Raw genomic sequence first — 20,665 nt, forward strand, 5'->3', positions numbered from 1 at the left:
GCCGGTTGCTGGGGGAGTGAGGAAGAAAGGGAGGGACCCGAACACGGAAGTGGTGGCAGCGCCGGCGAAGCAGGTGGAGGTGGTGACTGCGACGTCTGAGATGAGAACCCCGCACCGAAGGGTGGGGGCTTGCAGGCAGGCATCCGTCTTAGAGGACCTACATGAGGTGCCGGAGTGGTTGGGTCTCCCTTCTCCAGCTTAGCGAGCACCCAGAGTGATGGCGGTGGTGATGGCGGCAGTTACTCGGACAGCCCCAGTTAAACTGCGCTCCGAGAGGTGAGTGGGGGAAGGGTGGTTGCTGCTTGGCCTTGCCCAGCGGGGTCTGCTTCTACTTTCCGGGCGCTCTTCACAAGGCAGCCATATCCAGGTCCCCGTACGGGTCCAGCCCCTCCTTGGGACCCGGCTAGAGAACGAGATGTTTGGGCATGTTCTTTCGAGAAAAGGAAGCCGAGACCCTTCTCAAGCCTTTAATCTTGGCATCCTTGGCGCCTTCATCTTGTCATTTCTATACCGGTAAAGGAAGACTTAATCTCAGTTCATGGTTTCTGGAGGTCTGGCGTGTACATTAATGCTTATTCTATAGGACATTTTACATATATCCCTTAAGAAGAAAGTAATTCGGGTTTCCCTATTCAAACCCCACCTAAAGTTCACTGAAGTGCATATTTAGATGTAAAAGAAGAGCTAGAACTAAAGTATATTGTTGAATACTTCATTCGATCCTTACAATCTTTGCTAAGGTCTTGGCCATTAAGTTTATGCTTTGCTTGGGTCTTCACGTTCTCCATGTTGGGAGACCGGTCTCTGATGAAAACCTTCACAATGATATTTTTTGTGCTACCCACCTTCTAGTCTCAATCGGAACTTGTTTATGACATAAGAGAAACGTCTTTCTGTTGTAGAGTTTTCCCCATTGTTTTTCAGTCTAGTTGCATTGGGAAAAGTTGCAAACACATTTAGACAAACCGTGGTGGCATTGTGAAAGGTGTTGCTTTGAGTACTAGGGCTCCAAATAGGTTTGCTAGACACTGAGGTTTGGTACGTGAATGAAGAGGAAGAGTGGTTGGCTGAAAAAGAAGTTGGGATTTGTGGAAAAATAACCAACCTATCCTTGATTTCCCACAAGAGCAAAAGATACCTGAGATGATTCTTTCCGAGTGACTTAATTTTATTTGGATAGCATTCGTTGTTTAGATAGACTGATTTCTAATTTTTTTAAAATCCAATATCACTGGATAGACTGGGGTTCAAGAAGAAGTCCGATAATACATCAAATAAATCATCATGAGATTTCAGTGTAGTGCTTTTCAGAGCTCAGCATAAGAAGAATCTGCCAATTTGGAACAAGATTTATAGCTATAAAATGCCGTAACTATAAAATATTTAACACCATGTGACTTTAAAACTATGAATGGTGTTTGTGCTTCTCTCCTTTCACTCTGCTTTAGCAACGAACACGTTTGATTCATAGGGTTTTTTGTTTTGTTTTTTTTTACAAATTTCACATGTATGGAAAGAGCTTGGGCCTTAGAGTTGAACAACCCTAGATTTTAATTTTGACTCTGACAGTTACTCGTGTGACCTTGAATATACTTCTTTACTTTTACTGAATGTCAGATTCCTCATCTCTAAAATGAAGATGACACCTTCTTCCATAGAATTGTTATAGTATATAGAAGATACTCATGGATGTATAAAACTAATTGTCTTGTGTTATTAATGGGGTACTTCGGGTGGGCATTTAATGGTTTCATTTTAAATGAAGTTGTTTGAATCATTATCCAGTAAATTCTTTCAGCTGTTAAAAGATGTATTCTTGCTTTTGCCAGTATGTTTTCACATGTCCATTTCTGTTTCAGTCAGATTTTTAAAAGACAAATTTTAATATCCTCAGTGAATTCATGATCTTGGTGAGGGAAACAGACATTCAAATAATATGTACAAGACAATAGTGTGGTAATGAAATGTGTAACTTAAATCTTAAATTGCCTGGTTATTTAAGATAATATAGCTTTTAAAAAGAAACCAGTGTAGCTATCCGTCACCAATGTGGCTGTCAGATGCATGTCTCATAGGAGTGGATAGCTGAATGAACTCACTGAAAATCATGCCAAGGTCACAGCTTCGATTGCAGTGAAGGTTAGTTACCGTTTCTCTGTTGTGACCATTCATAGTACCCTTAGGCTCACAAATATTGTTGTTCTCAAGGACAGTAGGGTGAGAAAGCATGAATATATTACCATTCTACTTGTGGCAGTATTATCTATATAAATAATAATGTCATATAATCTTAGTTTATCCAGGAGGCATATCAGTATTGCCTTATGAGAGGAGTTTTTAAAATTCCTTTTTAATAAAATATGTATTGATATTTGATGTAAAAATTATTAATCCTATGAAAGATAAGGCTAGAAGAAGAGAATAATAACAAAATTGAGAACAGAGTATTGAAAAAAAAACATTGAAGGCAGTTTAGAAATCTGAAGATTTTTATATCTCTGAAAGTGTCCTGAATCTTACCAGCCTATTTAATTTATTTTTGGGGTAAATAATACTTGTACATGTATAAACTTTCTAAGGTATAAAAGGGAATACAGGAAAGTCCTACTCTCAACCTACCCAGTTCCGCTGGCCAAAGACAGCTAATATTTGACTCTTGTATTGTTACAGTGGCAGTGGATCCTTACCACAGCGAGACAGATATAATCATTGTTTTATGAATGAAAAAAACCAAGGCTCAGGGCTTCCCTGGTGGCACAGTGGTTGAGAGTCCGCCTGCCGATGCAGGGGACACGGGTTCGTGCCCCGGTCCGGGAATATCCCACATGCCGCGGAGCTGCTGGGCCCGTGAGCCATGGCCGCTGAGCCTGCGCGTCCGGAGCCTGTGCTCCGCAACGGGAGAGGCCACAACAGTGAGAGGCCCGCGTACCGCAAAAACAAAAGAAAACAAAAAAAACCCCCAAGGCTCAGAAAGGTTGTGAGTTGTCCAAGGTCACACACCTAACCAACTGTCTGAACTAGAAATAGAACCCAGGTCTATTAACTTCTGATCCAAGTAGTCAACCATACTGCCTCTCCAAGTCATAATTGTTGCCATAAAGCTTAGAATTTAGTTTTATCAGAACATGAAAACAATTTTATTTAATTCTAGAATAACATTATGCTAGTTTGTAGGTAAAACTTGTTACCCAAGCTTAAATGTAAGCATACATAGTTATCATAAAGCAATGAAAAGAATAATCTATGATCGTTTTTTTTTAAAAAAACTTTTCCTACTATTACTGTTGAAACCTATTTACTAAGTTAGCTTGTAAGAAATTACAAACTTTTTATAATTAAGTTTGGTTATTTACACCCATACTACTTTTCAAGAATTTAAAGCTTAAAAACACTTTTTAAAAGAGCATGTTTAGTATCAGGAGTAATAGAAAGTGCTTTATGATATTTCAGAAATGCCAAAGCATCCTCAGCCTCAGGTTTTTGAGATATGTTTTTGTCTGGATTTTCTAGCCTTATATGTAGCTTTGTTTCCTTTCATTCTTTTTCCTTAATTTTGCCACTTTCCCATCTCTCATTTTTAGAAATTAGCTTATTCTACATGGTAGGTTCTGAGAAGACAGAACGTATTACAGAACGTAGTATGTATTCTCATTAAGCTCAATGTATGCTGTTTTCATAGATTTTAATCCTGGCAGTAAAAACATGGGGCAGCTGACAGTATCCAGATTTAACAGTGTGAACACTGAAGCTAAATGAGATTCTAAAAATCAGGAGAGATAGCTAGTGAGAGATAGCTAGTAAGTGACAATGTCTAAATTTTAGGTCATGTTTGATGATTTAGCAACTCATGCTGTTGTATCTGCACCATGCTTCATTTTAAATATGGTATAGTGAAAAACTAGATTGTTAATTTTTTATAGATCTTTATAACTTAAAAATTTCCTCTTTAGACTAAATTGCACTCATAGGAAGAAAGACTACAAGGAAATTGGCCAAAATGTCTAAATTGATTGCCTCTAGGTAATTGAATTACAGTTTTTTTCCTCCTTTTTGAACTTTTCTGAATGTTCCATATATTTTATAATAAGCATATATTATTTTTATAATTAAAAAATTACAAATTGAAAGGAAGGAGTACATCTGTACAATCCAATTTATTCTCTAAGAGTCACAATCGAATATCTTAAATATTCTGGTCTCTAAGATTCTGTTAAGGTTCTTGCGCTTTTAAATTTTTAATTTTTTAAAAATAAATTTATTTTTATTTTTGGCCCTGTTGTGTCTTCATTGCAGTGCACAGGCTTTCTCTAGTTGCGGCGAGTGGGGGCTACTCTTCGTTGCGGGGCATGGGCTTCTCATTGCGGTGGCTTCTCTTGTTGCGGAGCACAGGCCCTAGGCGGGTGGGCTTCAGTAGTTGTGGTTCGTGGGCTCTAGAGTGCAGGTTCAGTAGTTGTGGTACACGGGCTTAGTTGCTCCGCGGCAGGTGGGATCTTCCCGGACCAGGGCTCAAACCCGTGTCCCCTGCATTGGCAGGTGGATTTTTAACCACTGTGCCACCAGGGAAGTCCTGGTTCTTGCGCTTTTAGAAGTTTATAGTGCCAGCTCTTAGTTTTCTGTTCCCTCTTCACACTAACCCTCTTCAGTGACAGGTCCTAGACATTTCTCTTTATCTTTAGCTAACATGCTCAGGGAATGTACACTTATTTTAATGTTAGCCCAAGTTAATGTTTCTCCCACAGTTTCTTCCACAAAACGGCTCTGTGATGAGTTAAATAAAGGAAACTGTGACTTAAGCAGGTTTCTTAACTGAAGGACCTCTTGGAACCTTTTGCTGAAGGTGCCTTGTAGTCTTTCAGAGGGGAAGTGATTCCCAAACTTGTTTAATAAGGAAACTTCTGTTTCTCTAGAACATGTATATATTAACATCTTTTAGCACTAGTGTACACAGGAGTTCAGATTGGGGTACACTGACATAAGCAAAATATAATTAGGAAAGTAAGTGGAGGAAGTTTGGAGAAGGGAAGGAAGGGTGTAGTGGTGCTAATCAGTGTGTGTGTGTGTGTGTGTGTGTGTGTGTGTGTGTGTGTGTGTATGTTTGTTTTCCCAAATAAATCCAGTTAAGTCCCATGAGCCATGGCTTGGTAGCATGAAAAAGGAGATATTTTAAAATATTTACTGGAAAATGAACCTGTATTGCTTTCGTAATGAGAAAAAAACACTTTATAGTTCAAAGATGTTTCTCATTTGAACAAACCCATTTTTTATGTTTTTTCATTAACATTCCGAGGAATTTATCTCTCTTGTACTATCCAGTATATTCCATTCATGGACTCTTAAGTGTTCCCATAGAATCCAACTCAAATGTTAGGCTATGATCAAACATCAAGGACTCTAACCCACAGAATCTAATTCAAATAACATGGACTATGATCAGAATGCATTCAAGGAGTTTTGGGACACATAATGGCAGGTAAACTTTGGAATCATAGATTTGATAAGGAAATTCCCAGGGTTAAATAACTACCAGAATAATAATTTATTTGTGAATTCTTTGTAGTATAGTAAATTATTCTTTATAACATCAAATTTAATATTTACATGAATTCTGGCCTTAGGTAGACATCAGCATTGTAGACACAGTAGTTCAATAAATGATTAATATGTACAATAATGCTCTGTTATCCAACATCATAGAGAATACAATGAAGTTTCTAGATGAATGAAGTTTAACCCTTTAATTACTGGCTTTTAAAAAAGTTTTCAATGGGAATTTGAGTTAAAATCACCTTCCCAACCTTATTCAAGAGTACTAACTGTTATTTAAATCTGTTGTTAGCATAGAAGGGTCACATTGGGTATTCATTCGTTTATCACTGTTCAGTGCAATTGATTATAGAACCTGGGATCAAATGGCTAGTGAATCTGAGAACTTGATTTTTTGAAAAAGGTTTAAATAAACTTGCTTTAGACATTTGCCTCTTGCTCATTAAGGAATAACAATAAAAAAAGGTCACTGTGTATTCCCCAGGGCATTGTAACTTAGATGCCTTCATAAAAAATTAATTATTGAATCAAGAGCCAAAGCACTTTCTCCCAAGTGATTATTTCACCCTCTTTAAAAAAAAAAAAAGCTTCTTTGCAGTTACTAACAAAGATTGTTGATTTGTGAACACTTTTCAAAGTATCATCGTTGATTTCTATACTACATAAAGATAGTATTAAAGTCACTTTTTTTCCATTTTGTATCTCCTACTTCATTTCTACAAAGTTTGTATAAAATTCCAACAATTAATCATAGGGTATTTGAAAGGACTCATTCAGATTCAGAACCTTACACTTTTTTTTTTAACATTCAGATTTTACATGTATAGGCAAGACACCAAAAGCACTTTTTTAAAACTCATTTTTAGTCTTTAAAAATAAAAAAATTTTTTCACTAAAAGTTAATAATGTTAACACAACATTGTAAAGCAATTATACGCCAATAAAGATGTTTAAAAAATTAATAATGTTATTTTTATTGAGAGCAATGTGACTGAATTTTTTAATTTTTTTAATTTTATGAATTTTGATTTAATGCATCTTTTGGAAGAGATTCGAAGATCTTTTGCCATCTGTTTAAAGTGTAAAGATGCGAGAGTTATATGCATGATGCATTTTTATCATAGCATAAGTTTTTTTTTTAAGTTACCTGAACCATGAAGAGTCCAGTTAAATGTTTTGTTTTGCCTTTTTTCTTAATGTATCTGCTAAGTAGCTTCTCAGTGCCATTTATTATCCCAATAAAGGTCATCAAACTTAGAACATTTGTCATTTTGTAAAAGAAAAATACATAACTTGTCTTAAAATTTCAGCAACTTAAGTACTTTGCCCTGAAATAACTAGCAAACCTCGTATGTTATAAAATATCCGTGATCATGTCTATTTACAAAGTATTGTAAAGATTCTCTTACGTAAGATAATATAATCCACAAATGTATTCCAGCAACATGGAATCAGTTGCGGTGCACTAAAAGTGCACAAAGAAATGGAGAGGGTTGCCATCAAGTCCTTAGCTTTTTGGAGCTCCCACTCTTCCCTCAGGAATAGCACCTCATCAGACAAATAACCATCTCACAATGAGTGATGGGAGCATTGTCGATCATATATTCAATGTTTTAAGTTTTCTAATTTTTAGACAAGTATAAATAGAAGTTAAATTTTCTTCCTACGTTGAAGATTACAACATTAAGTGACATTCTGGCCCATATAGTGATACGGTATATTTTACCAAATATATTTTTTACCATAACAATTTATAAAAGTGGGACTTCTGAAGCATGAACTCAGTTTTCTATCACAAGAATGCTATGTAAAATTTATATAAGACTGTAGTTCTTAGATACAAAAAGATAACCAGTCAAAAGAAGATTTTCTATGCATTAACTCTTTAAGTACAGGTAAATGTATGGAAAATTCATCTAGGGCAATGGCATTTTTTGCTTTATTTTATGGATCCCTGCAGCATTAGCGTATATAAGAACAATGAACCTAAAATCCAGAGATACTTGATGGATTGCTACCTGTTATGTACAAGTTGGTAAGCCTTGCTAAAGTAAATCTGTTATGTTAGCATGTAAACTTGTATAGAGTAAGGCTGGAAATCAGTTCTCTGAGGGAAAATGTCAAATTGTTCTATAGCTTCATGGTCTGTTGAGTTTCAGCTATATCTAGTGTATTTATCCTTTTTTATTTTGAAACATTAGTTATCATCCTGAAAATTATATTTGCTCATAAACTTTATAGTTAGCATGGGCTAGAGACAGAGGTATTTCTGTGATTTCTTCCTTTATGAACTATTTCTATAAAACTGGCTTGGGTGCTATAATAAAACATATGTAATATCTGTTTCTTTTTTAAAAAAAGAAAAAATATGTTAAACTTTATTGTATAGTTGGTACATTTAGAATCTGAGCTAGGTATATACTTCACATACATTATTTCATTTAATTCCCACCAGCCTAATGAAATAGATAGCATCAGTATCTCCATTTTACAGATGAAGAAACTGAGGTTTCAAGGTCATATGGCTAGTACAAAATAAACTGGGCTCAAACCATATTTCTAATGCCTGCCATCATTGTGCTATGGAACTGCATCCTTGTCATGTACATGTATAGAGATACTGAAAATGTTATAATGGTTACTGCTGGGTGGTAGGATTATGGATGGTTTTTACTTTTTTCTTCATAACTTTAAGTTTGAATTTTTCACAGTGAGTATAAAGTACTGTTATTTTTATTTATGGTCATCAAAATGATATGTGTACATAGGTTCAAGTTAAATTAAGCTGAAAAGCTTAGATAAGCTAAGAAATGCTGCATTCCTCTCCTACCCATCTCAAAGGCTTCTACTTTCATAATTTCTGTTTTTCTGATATTTATCTTCACATTTCTAAATCATATGCTTATACTTCTCTCTTGATGCATCAATTATTAGACATTATTGGTTGAGTTCCTCTTCTGATAGATGAGGATTTACCTTTCTTTTAGTCTCCCTACTCTCTTTCCATTCTCTTATTACACAAAGAGCCTTACGTCCTTATGTGGTTATATGAACTAGTTGCTCTCTAGCAGCTCCCAACACCCTGTTGTCTGGAAACTTCCCTTCTTAATCATCCCAGGAATTCACATTTCCCTTCTCATATGTTAAATACCTTGTTTCCTATGTTATGCCATTTGTTTTGGGTTTACATTCTAACTTTAGAAGAGCACATCCTCCAATATGAGGTAAAATTGTTGTTACTTTGCATGTCTGAAAATTTCTTTATTTTATCCTATTTGATTGATTGTTAGGCTGGTTATCTTCAAGGTTGGAAACGATCCTCTAGCTTCCACTGTTACTTACTGTTGAGAAAACAGATGCTATTTTATTTACAGTCCTTTGTGACTTTTTTCCCTCACGAAGCCTTTTTTTTTTTTTTTGGCTGGGTTACATACATAAATCGATTGATTGAACACTTAACACGAGGTCTACTCTCTTTAACAGATTTATAAGCATACAATACTTATAGTATTGTTGTCTATAAGGTAGGAAGACTTCGGTATCACCTCTTTATCTCTAGGGTTCTAACATTTTAGAATAATGTAACTTGGTGTGTATTTTCCCTTGTGCGGGGCATTCATTGTGCTCCTTCTGTATGGAGACTCATGTCCTTCAGTTCTGGGAAATTTTCTAATATATTTTCTTTTATAATTTCCCTCTCCATTTTGCTATATTCTGTGAAGTGTCTGTATTGATCCTCTAATTTTCTTATCTTCTCTGTCTAGTTAACCATTTTTTTCCTCTTTCCTATTATTTCCTCAGCTTACCTCCAACTTACCTATTGAATATTTTTTTTCCTGCAATCATGGTTTTAATTTTCAAATTTTTCTTATTCTCTGATTGTCCCTACCTCATTTTATTCATTGGTGTAATATATTCTCTTAACTTGGAAGAAATCTATTTTATTACCTGCTGCTTTCATGGTTACTTTTTTCTCCAAGTTCTTTGTATTATTCGCTTGTTTATTTTAGAGGCTTTCCTCAAAAGTCTGGTGACCTGTCATATTCTAGAGTAAATGAAGCACAGCAGTGCTGCCTGAAAGCACTATGTAAGTAGGCTGGGCTTATGGATGGATGAGCTTCACAGCATGCTTGGGTGGCCCTCCAGCTTTTTATTGAAGGATTTCCAGTTATTAGCATCTATAGGTCTTTTCTCTTTGGCCATTCTGTTTCTCCAGCATAGTATCTTCCAGTCTCCTATTAGGAGGTGTAAGTTTGGCTGCTGGAGTTCTAGAAGCTGGATGGAAGAAGGGAGCAGGGAATTTTCTTTCTGATTTTAGTCCCAAGCCTCCCATCTGTCCTCACCATGCCTAGTATCCAAAGTCTTGAGCCTCTCTGGTTCAGCTTCTCCAAATAATATTGATAAATTTCCCATCTCCTCTAAGTATGAGAGTAACAACCAGAGACATCTAACTGCACGTATGCAAATTTTCAACCTACCTCCCCATTTTCTGCCCTGTCTGTAGCACCTGGTAACTCTGGGTGTCCTGGACTTTGCCTGCTCTGTTGGCTTGCTTCTCATCAACGTTGCCTTTGTGCCTGCTGTCACCTTCCTCTCTGCTGCTGAGTCAGTCATTGCTCCTCTGTTCATTTTCTGTCCTTGTATTTTGTCACTCAAGTTATAGATATCTGCTAGTTTCACTGAAGATGAGGTTTGTTTTTATTTCTCATTTTCCCTTGTTTTGGGCTGACTTCTGAGAGAAAGATGGAGCAAAAAGATTTTCACATAGCCATTTTAAACTGGATCATTATTTCTTTTATAATTAGAGAAGAACAAAACTATTTTCTTTTTGAGAGGAAATCAAGTTATACTACTCATTAAGAAATTTAATATGGAAGGCAGCAATTATAACTAAAGGAAGCATTGGAATCACTAAAAGAGTTTATAGGAGACTTGGTTGTTTTTGAAGGCAGAGAGAAGTTAAGAGCTAGCAATGGAAGCAGGCCCTGGTAAAGGTGGGAATGTCATCAAGAGCAGAGGTACGGGGTGGGATAGGGAGGGTGGGGGGAGACACAAGAGGGAGGATACATGGGGATATATGTATCTGTATAGCTGATTCACTTTGTTATACAGCAGAAACTAACACACCACTGTAAAACAATTATACTAAAATAAAGATGTTTTTTAAAAAAAGAGAGAGCAGAGGTACAGACTTAGCTCTGATATACAAATAAAGGAAGATGAAGATGCTCACACCCAGCGGAGTAAAGTTGATCATAGAGTTAATAATCTGCTACTTTCATATTTTTAAAGTAAATAAAAACACCAGGTATTTTAAACCTTACATGATATACTTTTCACATTTTTATGCTGAATAAAAAAGTTGAAAGTATGTAGTGTTAACGAAAAAATATCTGCTTGGGGCTCCTTTTTAATTTTTTTTTGAAAAATACAAGTATAAGCTGTTAGTAACAAGTGTCTCTTCTGATCACTGACTCTTCATATTCTTCAGCCTACTTTGTAGCTTCTGCCTGTTTATTTTTGTTCAGTGGAATTTAGTCAATGAACAACCAAAGCATGCTGTTGAATATAATTTTGGTATACTAAGTGATGATGTTTCTTTCAAATTTAGATTTTCAAATATTTTTTCCCTGTGGATTTTAAATAATTACGTACCAGTGAGCTCACTAAATCAAAATAATAAGTATAATCACCCGATGCTATTCATTGTTTAGTAATGGGGTACTTTATATGGCAAGCCTGTGTCATTAGTTCACACTTTTAAGCACTTCCCAATCATATTTGCCTCTGCAGATGCTTGTTTCAAACCCTACTGCTATGAAAATAGATTCACATAGCTCTAAACATTTACTTGACTGTTGGGCTTGTTAATGTTCCTCTGATATAATCAGAAGCTTAATCATGATCAGAATGTTGAGTACAACTGATTTTCTCAGTCTCAAAATTCAACTTTCACTTGTAAAATATTTTAGATTATAGACTCCCTCCCCCCAATTCTGGGCTTAAATCTTTTTCCATCTAAGAATAGTTAAGTAGTTTCTACCTACGACCAATCATTACTATTAGTTTTAATAAAACTTTATTTACATTATAAATTCTAGTATATCTAGCCAATTTCATAGGAAAGGCATTGCCCTATAGAACTTTATCTGCTTGTTTTTTGAAATTATCAAGAAGAATATAAGGAAGTGTGTGTGTGTATAAAATAACAAATTTTTATCCAATTCCAAATTTTCTACAAACTGCCTAGACTGATAGTGAAGTTGACCAAATATTTAAATGAGTTGACAAAAATTGCGTTGGGAATTCTTGCATGACGTTCCTACTATTCAGTGGTGATTATTTTTTAATAAATTCTTAACAGCTTTTATAACTTAAAACTGTTCATATTTTCAATCAATAGGAAAGAAAACAAGGAGAGAGAAGGAGGGTAGTGGTCATCAAACACCAGCTCATAGGTTTCTCGTCTCTTAACAAAGAATCTCCTGGTCTGCTGTGAAATTAAAAATTAAGGGGAGGAGAGATTGGCATAAGATGTACCTCAAAACCGGAAATTGTTCACATTTCAGACATATATTTTGGCTGAGAGGATGCTTAGCTTTTTTATTCACATCGAAACTAGCTGTGGGAAAGGAACTCAGATTCTTGACTCCATGGCACTATGGAATTATTAGCATAAGGTAAAGTAGTTTATTTAAGTGGGAACAAAATATCTTGGAACTGCCTTCCAAAATTTCCAGTAGTTTGTTTTTAATGTATTAATTATCCTTTTTCATCTTTTCATCTTATGTATAATTGGGGCTTGATATATAATCTATACAATGTTAATGACAAACGATTAATGATCTTTTTCTTCCTTAGATATATCCAGGAAGTGCCCAGAAGAAACATTCTACCGGAAAAACTGAAAGAACAGTATTTATAACACTGGAATTTGTGGACAGTTTGTTAAAATGGCAGAAAATAGTGAAAGTAATAGTAAAAATGTAGATGTGAGGCCCAAAACTAGTCGGAGTCGAAGTGCTGACAGAAAGGATGGTTATGTATGGAGTGGAAAGAAGTTATCTTGGTCAAAAAAGAGTGAAAGTTGTTCAGATGCTGAAACAGTGAGTGCTATAGAGAAAACTGAAGTTCCTTTAAGGAGCCAAGAAAGGAAGCACAGCTGTTCATCTATCGAGTTGGATTTAGATCATTCCTGTGGGCATAGATTTTTAGGCCGGTCTCTTAAACAGAAACTGCAAGATGCTGTGGGGCAGTGTTTTCCAATAAAGAATTGTAGTAGTCGGCACTCTTCAGGGCTTCCGTCTAAAAGAAAAATTCATATCAGTGAACTCATGTTAGATAAGTGTCCTTTCCCACCTCGATCAGATTTAGCCTTTAGGTGGCATTTTATTAAACGACACACTGCTCCTATAAGTCCCAAATCCGATGAATGGGTAAGCACAGACTTGTCTCATACTGAATTGAGGGATGGTCAACTAAAACAACGAAGAAACATGGAAGAGGTAAACTGCTTCTCACATACCAGTGTTCAGCCCTGTGTCATAACCAATAACAATTCTTCGGGTAGAGGTGGTCCTGGGACTGGCTCTATAATGAACCTGGCTTCAAATAACAGTATAGAAGATAGTGATATGGATTCAGATGATGAAATTATAACACTTTGCACAAGTTCCAGGAAAAGAAACAAACCCAAATGGGAAATTGATGAAGAAACCCTGCAACTGGAAACACCTCCTAAGTACCATACCCAGATTGATTATGTCCACTGTCTTGTACCAGACCTCCTTCAGATCAATAATAATCCATGTTACTGGGGCGTTATGGATAAATATGCAGCTGAAGCTCTACTAGAAGGAAAACCAGAGGGTACCTTTTTACTGCGAGATTCAGCACAGGAAGACTATTTATTCTCTGTTAGTTTTAGACGCTATAGTCGTTCTCTTCATGCTAGAATTGAACAGTGGAATCACAACTTTAGCTTTGATGCACATGATCCTTGTGTCTTCCATTCTCCTGACATTACTGGGCTCCTAGAGCATTATAAGGACCCGAGTGCCTGTATGTTCTTTGAACCACTTTTATCCACTCCTTTAATTCGGACTTTCCCCTTTCCCCTGCAGCATATATGCAGAACAGTTATTTGTAACTGTACAACTTATGATGGCATTGATGCCCTTCCAATTCCTTCTTCCATGAAATTATATCTGAAAGAATATCACTATAAATCAAAAGTTAGAGTACTCAGGATTGATGCACCAGAACAACAATGCTAGGAAAAGGGTAGGAACACGGGAGTGATTATATACATATTTTCATTTAATATTTTATTTTTCTTATTATGCCACTTTGAATTTTTCTACAGGGGCAGTTGAAGTCCAAAATAAACTTATGCCCTAAATTTTACTTCCAGATCAGTTTATTTTTCTTAGGATACAATAATTGTTTAACAACAATAATTGTTTCATAATTGTTACACACTAGGAGTTAATGGATATTTTTGACTAGGTGTTTGGTTTTTGTTTTTACCGTGTAGATTGTATACTTAATTTTTTTCTTTTCTTAACTGTAATTTGCATATGATCCAGGGATATCTGAAGTTTGGTAGGTATTGCAAACACAGTTAAATAATCTGTATTTCAGACTTTTCTTTAAAAATAATCCTGTCCTTTCTTACATATAAAATGCTTTGTTAACCTATGCCATTGGCATTCCTATGCATAAGATATAGTTTCCCCATCATCCTTTTCAGTTGTTTTAAGAGTCTTCAGTAAAGCTGAATGTGTTGTAATTTACAATCCATACTAATGTAATTGACTTTTATAATTTACTATAGGGATGTTAAAGGTTAGCAAAATGGCTTAAAAATCAAACTTCATGTGTTTTCATTTTAAATATTAACTGTAAAGCAGAATTACTAAATTTGATTAATCAGGTCAGTAAGAATCAAATGAGGATATGATATTTTGGGGGTGAATTTATTCTTCTATAATGTGGCATGGTCATTTATTATTCCTTGAGTAGATCTTTCTCTCAAACTTGGAAGAGTTACCATCTTCAGAACATAAGTATTGTTCCTTTCTCACTGGAAGCTTTAAAAATAATGATAACACTATTAGTAACTAGTAGTTACTAAAGTAATAAAGCAACTGAGGTTTTTCTGTATTTACTTATGAACTGTTGCTTCTGCTTAGCTCTGTTTTAGAAACTCTGAGCCTGTTAGTTTGGAGAGATGCCACAGTTTATATAACAGCCACAAATTTCCATTGGTAACCAAAGAGACCTAGGTAGTTTTTCATTATTTTAAATTGAGCTTGAATAAAGATTCAAGAAGTAAACATGGAGCTCAGTATTCAGGGAGCTTAATATTGGTTTTGATCTTCAGGTTTCCGATAAGTATTCCTATTTTCAGAACTAACATGTCTTTAGTATGGCTTCAAAAAAAGGGAAACATTTTGAGAGCTACGTGGCTTATGCCATACTGAACAATACTGGGCACCAGGCGTAATATTTTGAATTTAACATCCCCAGAATGGGGAAGTATTTTTAGAAATGTTATATAATAAGATAGATGGAATGATAGCCTACTCTTCTTTTTTAAAGAATCAGTGAATAATAAATTTCCTAGACAGTTATTCCTTCTGGTGAGTTGTCTACCCCTTTGTACAAGTTGGCATTTTTAATATCATAGTAATTGATTTCTTGATGCTAGTTTAGCTCTAGTAGGAAACTGCTTCTACCTGGATTGAAAGAAATTTGACTCAGATTTCCACGTTAGAATAGATGTTTCTTAAGTATCATTGCCTTTATGTTGAACTAGCATTTCCCTTTCCTGCAGTTCTGCTGATAACATAAAGATGGCATTTAAAAATAATTGCTTTAAAATAAATTTTTAGCAGTTACCACAAAATTAAACAAGAAAATCTGTTACCATTGTCTTCTAGCATATTTTTTTCTCAGTGATCTCAAGATTGTCTTGGTTCCAGTGAGGGTTAGCTACTAAAATGGCACCCCTCTTAGCAGTGATGAGGCTCAGGATATCAACACCAATGTCAGGATAAATATCTCTTCTAAAGATGATATTTCCCTTTTACAAAAGTGGGACAGTCTCATACTACCTCATCTTTATTGTGGCGCTTTTGTAGATCACTGAGAAGCTTATCTTATTTACCAATATAGCACTTCCTAAATGTCCATCTTTGGTGAAAGAAAATTAATAGTATGGTAAGACTCTACCCATAATTATAGTTTTTTATCAGAATTTGATATTGAGACTTTCTGTTTCTATGAAACAATATTGTTTTAAATATTTTTCTTTTAAAAATAACTTTTTATCAATACAGAAAAACCTAAGGAATGACTAGCTAATGAATATTCTGTTAAAAGGTAATTTTATAAAGAAAAATGAAATATTATGTTGTCTTTTATAATGGTAAAAATTAGTATTTATATGAAAATCAAGATCTAAGTAGCCTTTCGTATATTCAAACTGGTTGCTTGTGATATATTTTCTCTGGCTTTCTTATTTTTTCAACTTCAAGGTATTGATAGCTATTAACATTTTCAAAATACTGCCATTTATATAGCCTTGAAGTAGGTGATCTAATAAATGAGAGCAGGAAGGAGACATTTACGATGAAACGGTTTGTATTTTTTCCTTTGGTACTTGCTACAGAAAAGAAATCGGGAAAGTAGAAATGTAAGATTTGAGAAGGGAATTGTTTACCATGAAGGAAAAAGAAGAGTAATAATAAATTTTTTTAAAGCGTGAAGGGATTGGAATTTAGAAAGGTTTAACCCTTTCTCAGTGACTTGTGGACACATTTGGAAGAGCATCCGGTATTCAGAAACTTAACTCAATAAAAATGTAATTACTGTGCTTCCCTGGTGGCGCAGTGGTTGAGAGTCCGCTTGCCAATGCAGGTGACGCGGGTTCGTGCCCCGGTCCAGGAAGATCCCACATGCCGCGGAGCGGCTGGGCCCATGAGCCATGGCCGTCTGAGCCTGCGCGTCTGGAGCTTGTGCTCCGCAACGGGAGAGGCCACAACAGTGAAAGGCCCGCGGACCGCAAAAAAAAAAAAAAAAAAAAAAAAAAATGTTAATTACTGAAATTATGTGTAAGTAAATGAGTATAAGTTTTGAAAGGAACAATGTGGGAAGATGCAAATATATCTAAGTATATTGGGTTGGCCAAAAAGTTCGTTCGGGTTTTCATATACGGAAAACACCCGAATGAACTTTTTGGCCAACCGAATAAATTTTGTAACTAAGTTGGACATGGTGAGCGTTTGAAAAGTGTAAATTGCAGAGTTGAGAAAGCATTCAGCATGGTGGAAATGTGTGGCACTTATTGGTGAGAGAGGATGGGGCTAAAAGAAACAAGATAAAATATTAAAATTTAAGACTTTAGGCATTACCTCAGGGGAAAGCCTTGACAGTGAAAGGGGACTACTTGATCACTAATAGCTAGTCTGGACCAGACACTTAAATGTGCTTTGGGAATCATCCTGCCCTAACCGGGAAATAAACTTGACTTTTCTATTTCTCTCTGAAGCTTTCAGGAATACCCCCAAGCCCCCCTCTCCTTTTTTAAGCTACAGCATCTTGATTCATACTATAATTCCTGAAACATGCTGAATGGATTTTTTAGGTTCCTTGAGCATTTTTGTATGAAGAATCATATCTGATCTTTCTATAACCATGCCATTCACTTAAATAATTCACAGAGGGAATGGTTTAATTTAAAGGAAGACCTAATAGGAAGAAGATTAAAGGAAGCTTTTAGTCAGTCTGTGGCTAGATTTATTGATTTGGTGATCAGACCTGTGTTCCTTCCTGAATGTCAGCTAATGGCAAACTGTGGTCAAAAAAATGGCTTTCAGTTAAAAGTTTTGACTTCTTATTGTAAATAATATAAAGAATGTCTAAGTAATTAGAAATCCTTTTTAAAGTAGAGCAAATGTGGCAAATAGGACTCATATCATTATACAAATTACATTTCTTTTTATAAGAAAAACACAAACCATTATCATTTATTCATGAGCCAAAGCCATTAGGAAGATAAATCAAGTTATCAGCTTCCTGTCTCTCTGAAGTTTGGATCATTTTATAGATCCATGTAATAGAGAGCTTCCTTCCTATGAAACAGAAGCCTTGAGACCTAACTTACAAATATACTCTTAGTTTTCATTAAAAATCTTTTTTGTCACTTTTAGCTATAATCAGAGTCAAATAGGTTATATATTGATTTTGGTAGAGCAAATTTCACAGGAAGTGGACTTAATTATATAACATTCCTGGAGATAACACAAGGGAAACAGTGTTTAAATGTAAAATAGATTGTGTGTTAGGTAATTTAATGCCCAAATGAATAAAAGATTTTAAGTCAAGCAGATTATTGTTTCTACTTTGGAAGAAAATCTTTACAATCTTAGTTTTACATAATCAGTTTTACATCCATTTTTATTTCTAAAGAACAGAAAGCACAAGAGGTTTTTCTTTTTTATTGGTCTACTAGAAATGAGCAACACTACAAGAGTCTGTCTATACTATTCTTAACACATTAAGATATTGGAGACAAAATGGAGGTAACATTTGGAAATGGTTTGGCTTCTACATAGAAATGTAGACTAAATAGAATAGTAGACTAATGGATATAACCCAATGGAAAGGAATTTAAGGCACATGACCCCTGTTTCAAATAAACCCAGTCTTTTTGATTTACTTTTTAATTTTGAATAGATTACTCAATCCTAAATCTTTCTTTACTTTCAGTTCCTAGCACATAAAATATAGATAATGTCTCTTGACTTCCTGAAGGTTAATTCTTCAGTTAAGAGGTGACCCTTGGAGCATACTTGAAAATAATTTCTGTACAGCTGTTAAGTACTAATGTGATGATAGGTTTTCAACGTATTCCCTTAGTGGACCCTGCAGATTCACATTCACTTCTTTTAGCCTGTAATAGGCTTTCTTGACTTGATTTGACAATAAAGATAATGGTACAATTTGAATTTATGGTTTAGACTCTGCAATTAGATGAACAGTTGCAATTTCCTCCTACCCTTAATAAGGTTTGTGTGAAATTGATGTTTGCCTACGTTATTTTAAAAGTTGATTACATTTGCAGGAAGTAAAGATAATCACTTTTGCCATGGTTATAATCAAATCTAAGCTTTCAGACTTGAGAGTGTAAAACTCAAGGAGATTTACTTAAATTATGCTGACTTTGCTAGAATTGGATAAATTCTGTATAAAACAAGTACGCACTCGATATATACTTGAATATACAGAGTTTAAGTAGTAACTTCACAAAGCTATTAGTACTCTTATCAGGCTTGTATCCACCCCTTACCCAAAAAGAAGTAGATTGTTCCCATTTTTATTTCTAATCCTGAAGTTGAATGTTTCTTCTTGGATGTGAGTTCAAATAAATTGATCTGAATAAATTTTCGTTTCTTATTAATTAAAACTTCATATATAAAATCCAAAGCCTTTGTAGTTTGCTTTAAAAACATTGTACTGTATGTTACCTGGCACATTCAACTTATATATGAGAAATTTGAAATCTGTATTACATATTTTCCTTTCAGTTTTTTGTGTCATTTTGGGTCTTCCAGAAACATGTCAGGATGTGATTAAATATGCAAGAGATTTATTGGAGGGGGATGGACACCTATGAAGAATAAATGAGAATGGGACTTCCCTGGTGGTCCAGTGGTTAAGACTCTGGGCTTCCACACACATAAACACCACACAAAAAGAATAAAGGGGAAGAGAGCAGAATAAGGTGGGGAAATCATACCACACTGCAGGTCTGATATCTGAAAGAAACTGAAGGAAGCATTGGGTAGGGTGGGCAGTGTAGTTCTAAAAATGCTAGGCGAGGATGTAGTTCCCAACAGGTTACCTGTAGGAGCCCACATGGGACAGGAATGGCCTACCTCTAGAACTCCCGCCATGCTCGGTTATTGACTGGGAACATGGGAAAAGCTGGAGGCTGTTGGTCACTCTAATGCACATGACCAGGAGTAGAGTGAGACACTCAACGTGGGCACAAATTTTTTTTGACCATAAACTCAGTAATGAAAACTTTTTGTGCAACATTTAAAAATCAGAATTAATGCAAAAAAAACCCTATGATGAGCAAAACATCAAAAACTTAAATATAGCACTATTTTGCTGACTTCCTCTTGCCTCAGGCTTCCTCACTGCTTCCCGTGCCACAATGCACTGCTGATTTCACTGCCTCCCATTAGGGCAGGGTAGGTAGTTCACACTAGTGGTATTATTTTCCATAGACCACTGCCCCTAACCAAAAACATGTCTTCCCCAGGCTTAGGTATTTGAAGTTTCTCTGTTGCTCATTTTTCAGAATGAGAATTATGTGTGCTGTGGAGTAAACCGAAACAAGTCTTCGTTTAAGAAGTTTATAGTAAAATGTCCACCCACCGATCCACTAACAGCAAATGAAAACAAAGAAGTAAAATGTTGTAAGAATATTGCATACTTTTTTGTACACCACATAATTATGACATCAGTAGCTAGCACGTTCCCTGACGGCTGGGGCCATGTGTCAATCCATCATCTTTTGGGCCTGACACAGTAGGTAGGTAAAGGTTTATTCAAAACAACTGTGGGAGAAGAAATACTGATCAGAAAAAAATCTGCAAAGACATCCGTTCCTTTAGTTAATATCGATTTGTCAAGCCATTTGCAAACGTCTTCCCCTTCCTGTATTGCTTTTAGCTCTGTCCAATTTTGGCCAACGGATCCGTGCCCGGGGGTTAGGCTGCATTCACACCTAGCCAGCTTCGAGGCCTGGCTCTAAAGACCGCAAGCGTAGGGAATCCAGAATCTGCCTTCAACCTTCTCTTCAGGAGACAAGTTAACAATCTCCGCCAGGCTACCCAGAACGCCACCGGCCACTGGCGTTTCCTCCAGACTGCTCAGAACTCCGGAACATCGGGGCGCTTTCCTCCCGCCCACCGAGAGAAATCAGGCGCGCGGGAGCGAGCGCAAGGAACAGCCGCGCTGCCGGGGCCGGGCGGGCCACAGTGCCACCCGGGCCCTGTAGGGGGCGCGCGCGGCCGAGCCCGGCCGACCAGAGGAGAGGCGGAGC

At 36.0% G+C, this 20,665-nt stretch overlaps 1 protein-coding gene across 1 annotated transcript; it reads left to right on the forward strand.

Annotated features, from left to right (window-relative positions):
• The first annotated feature begins 17 nt into the window (after positions 1-17).
• On the forward strand, positions 18-19,134 carry SOCS4 (suppressor of cytokine signaling 4). Its single transcript, XM_007116159.4, has 2 exons — positions 18-276; positions 12,406-19,134. The coding sequence occupies exon 2, from the start codon at positions 12,498-12,500 to the stop codon at positions 13,818-13,820; it is 1,323 nt and encodes a 440-aa protein (XP_007116221.1). The 5' UTR covers positions 18-276; positions 12,406-12,497; the 3' UTR covers positions 13,821-19,134.
• The last annotated feature ends 1,531 nt before the right edge of the window (positions 19,135-20,665 follow it).

Source organism: Physeter macrocephalus, chromosome 11 (assembly GCF_002837175.3).
Source record: "Physeter macrocephalus isolate SW-GA chromosome 11, ASM283717v5, whole genome shotgun sequence".
NCBI lineage: Eukaryota > Metazoa > Chordata > Mammalia > Artiodactyla > Physeteridae > Physeter > Physeter macrocephalus.

Excerpts from the sequence above, each read along its gene's own strand:
- SOCS4 (XM_007116159.4), top strand. The coding sequence starts at position 12,498 with ATGGCAGAAAATAGTGAAAGTAATAGTAAAAATGTAGATGTGAGGCCC.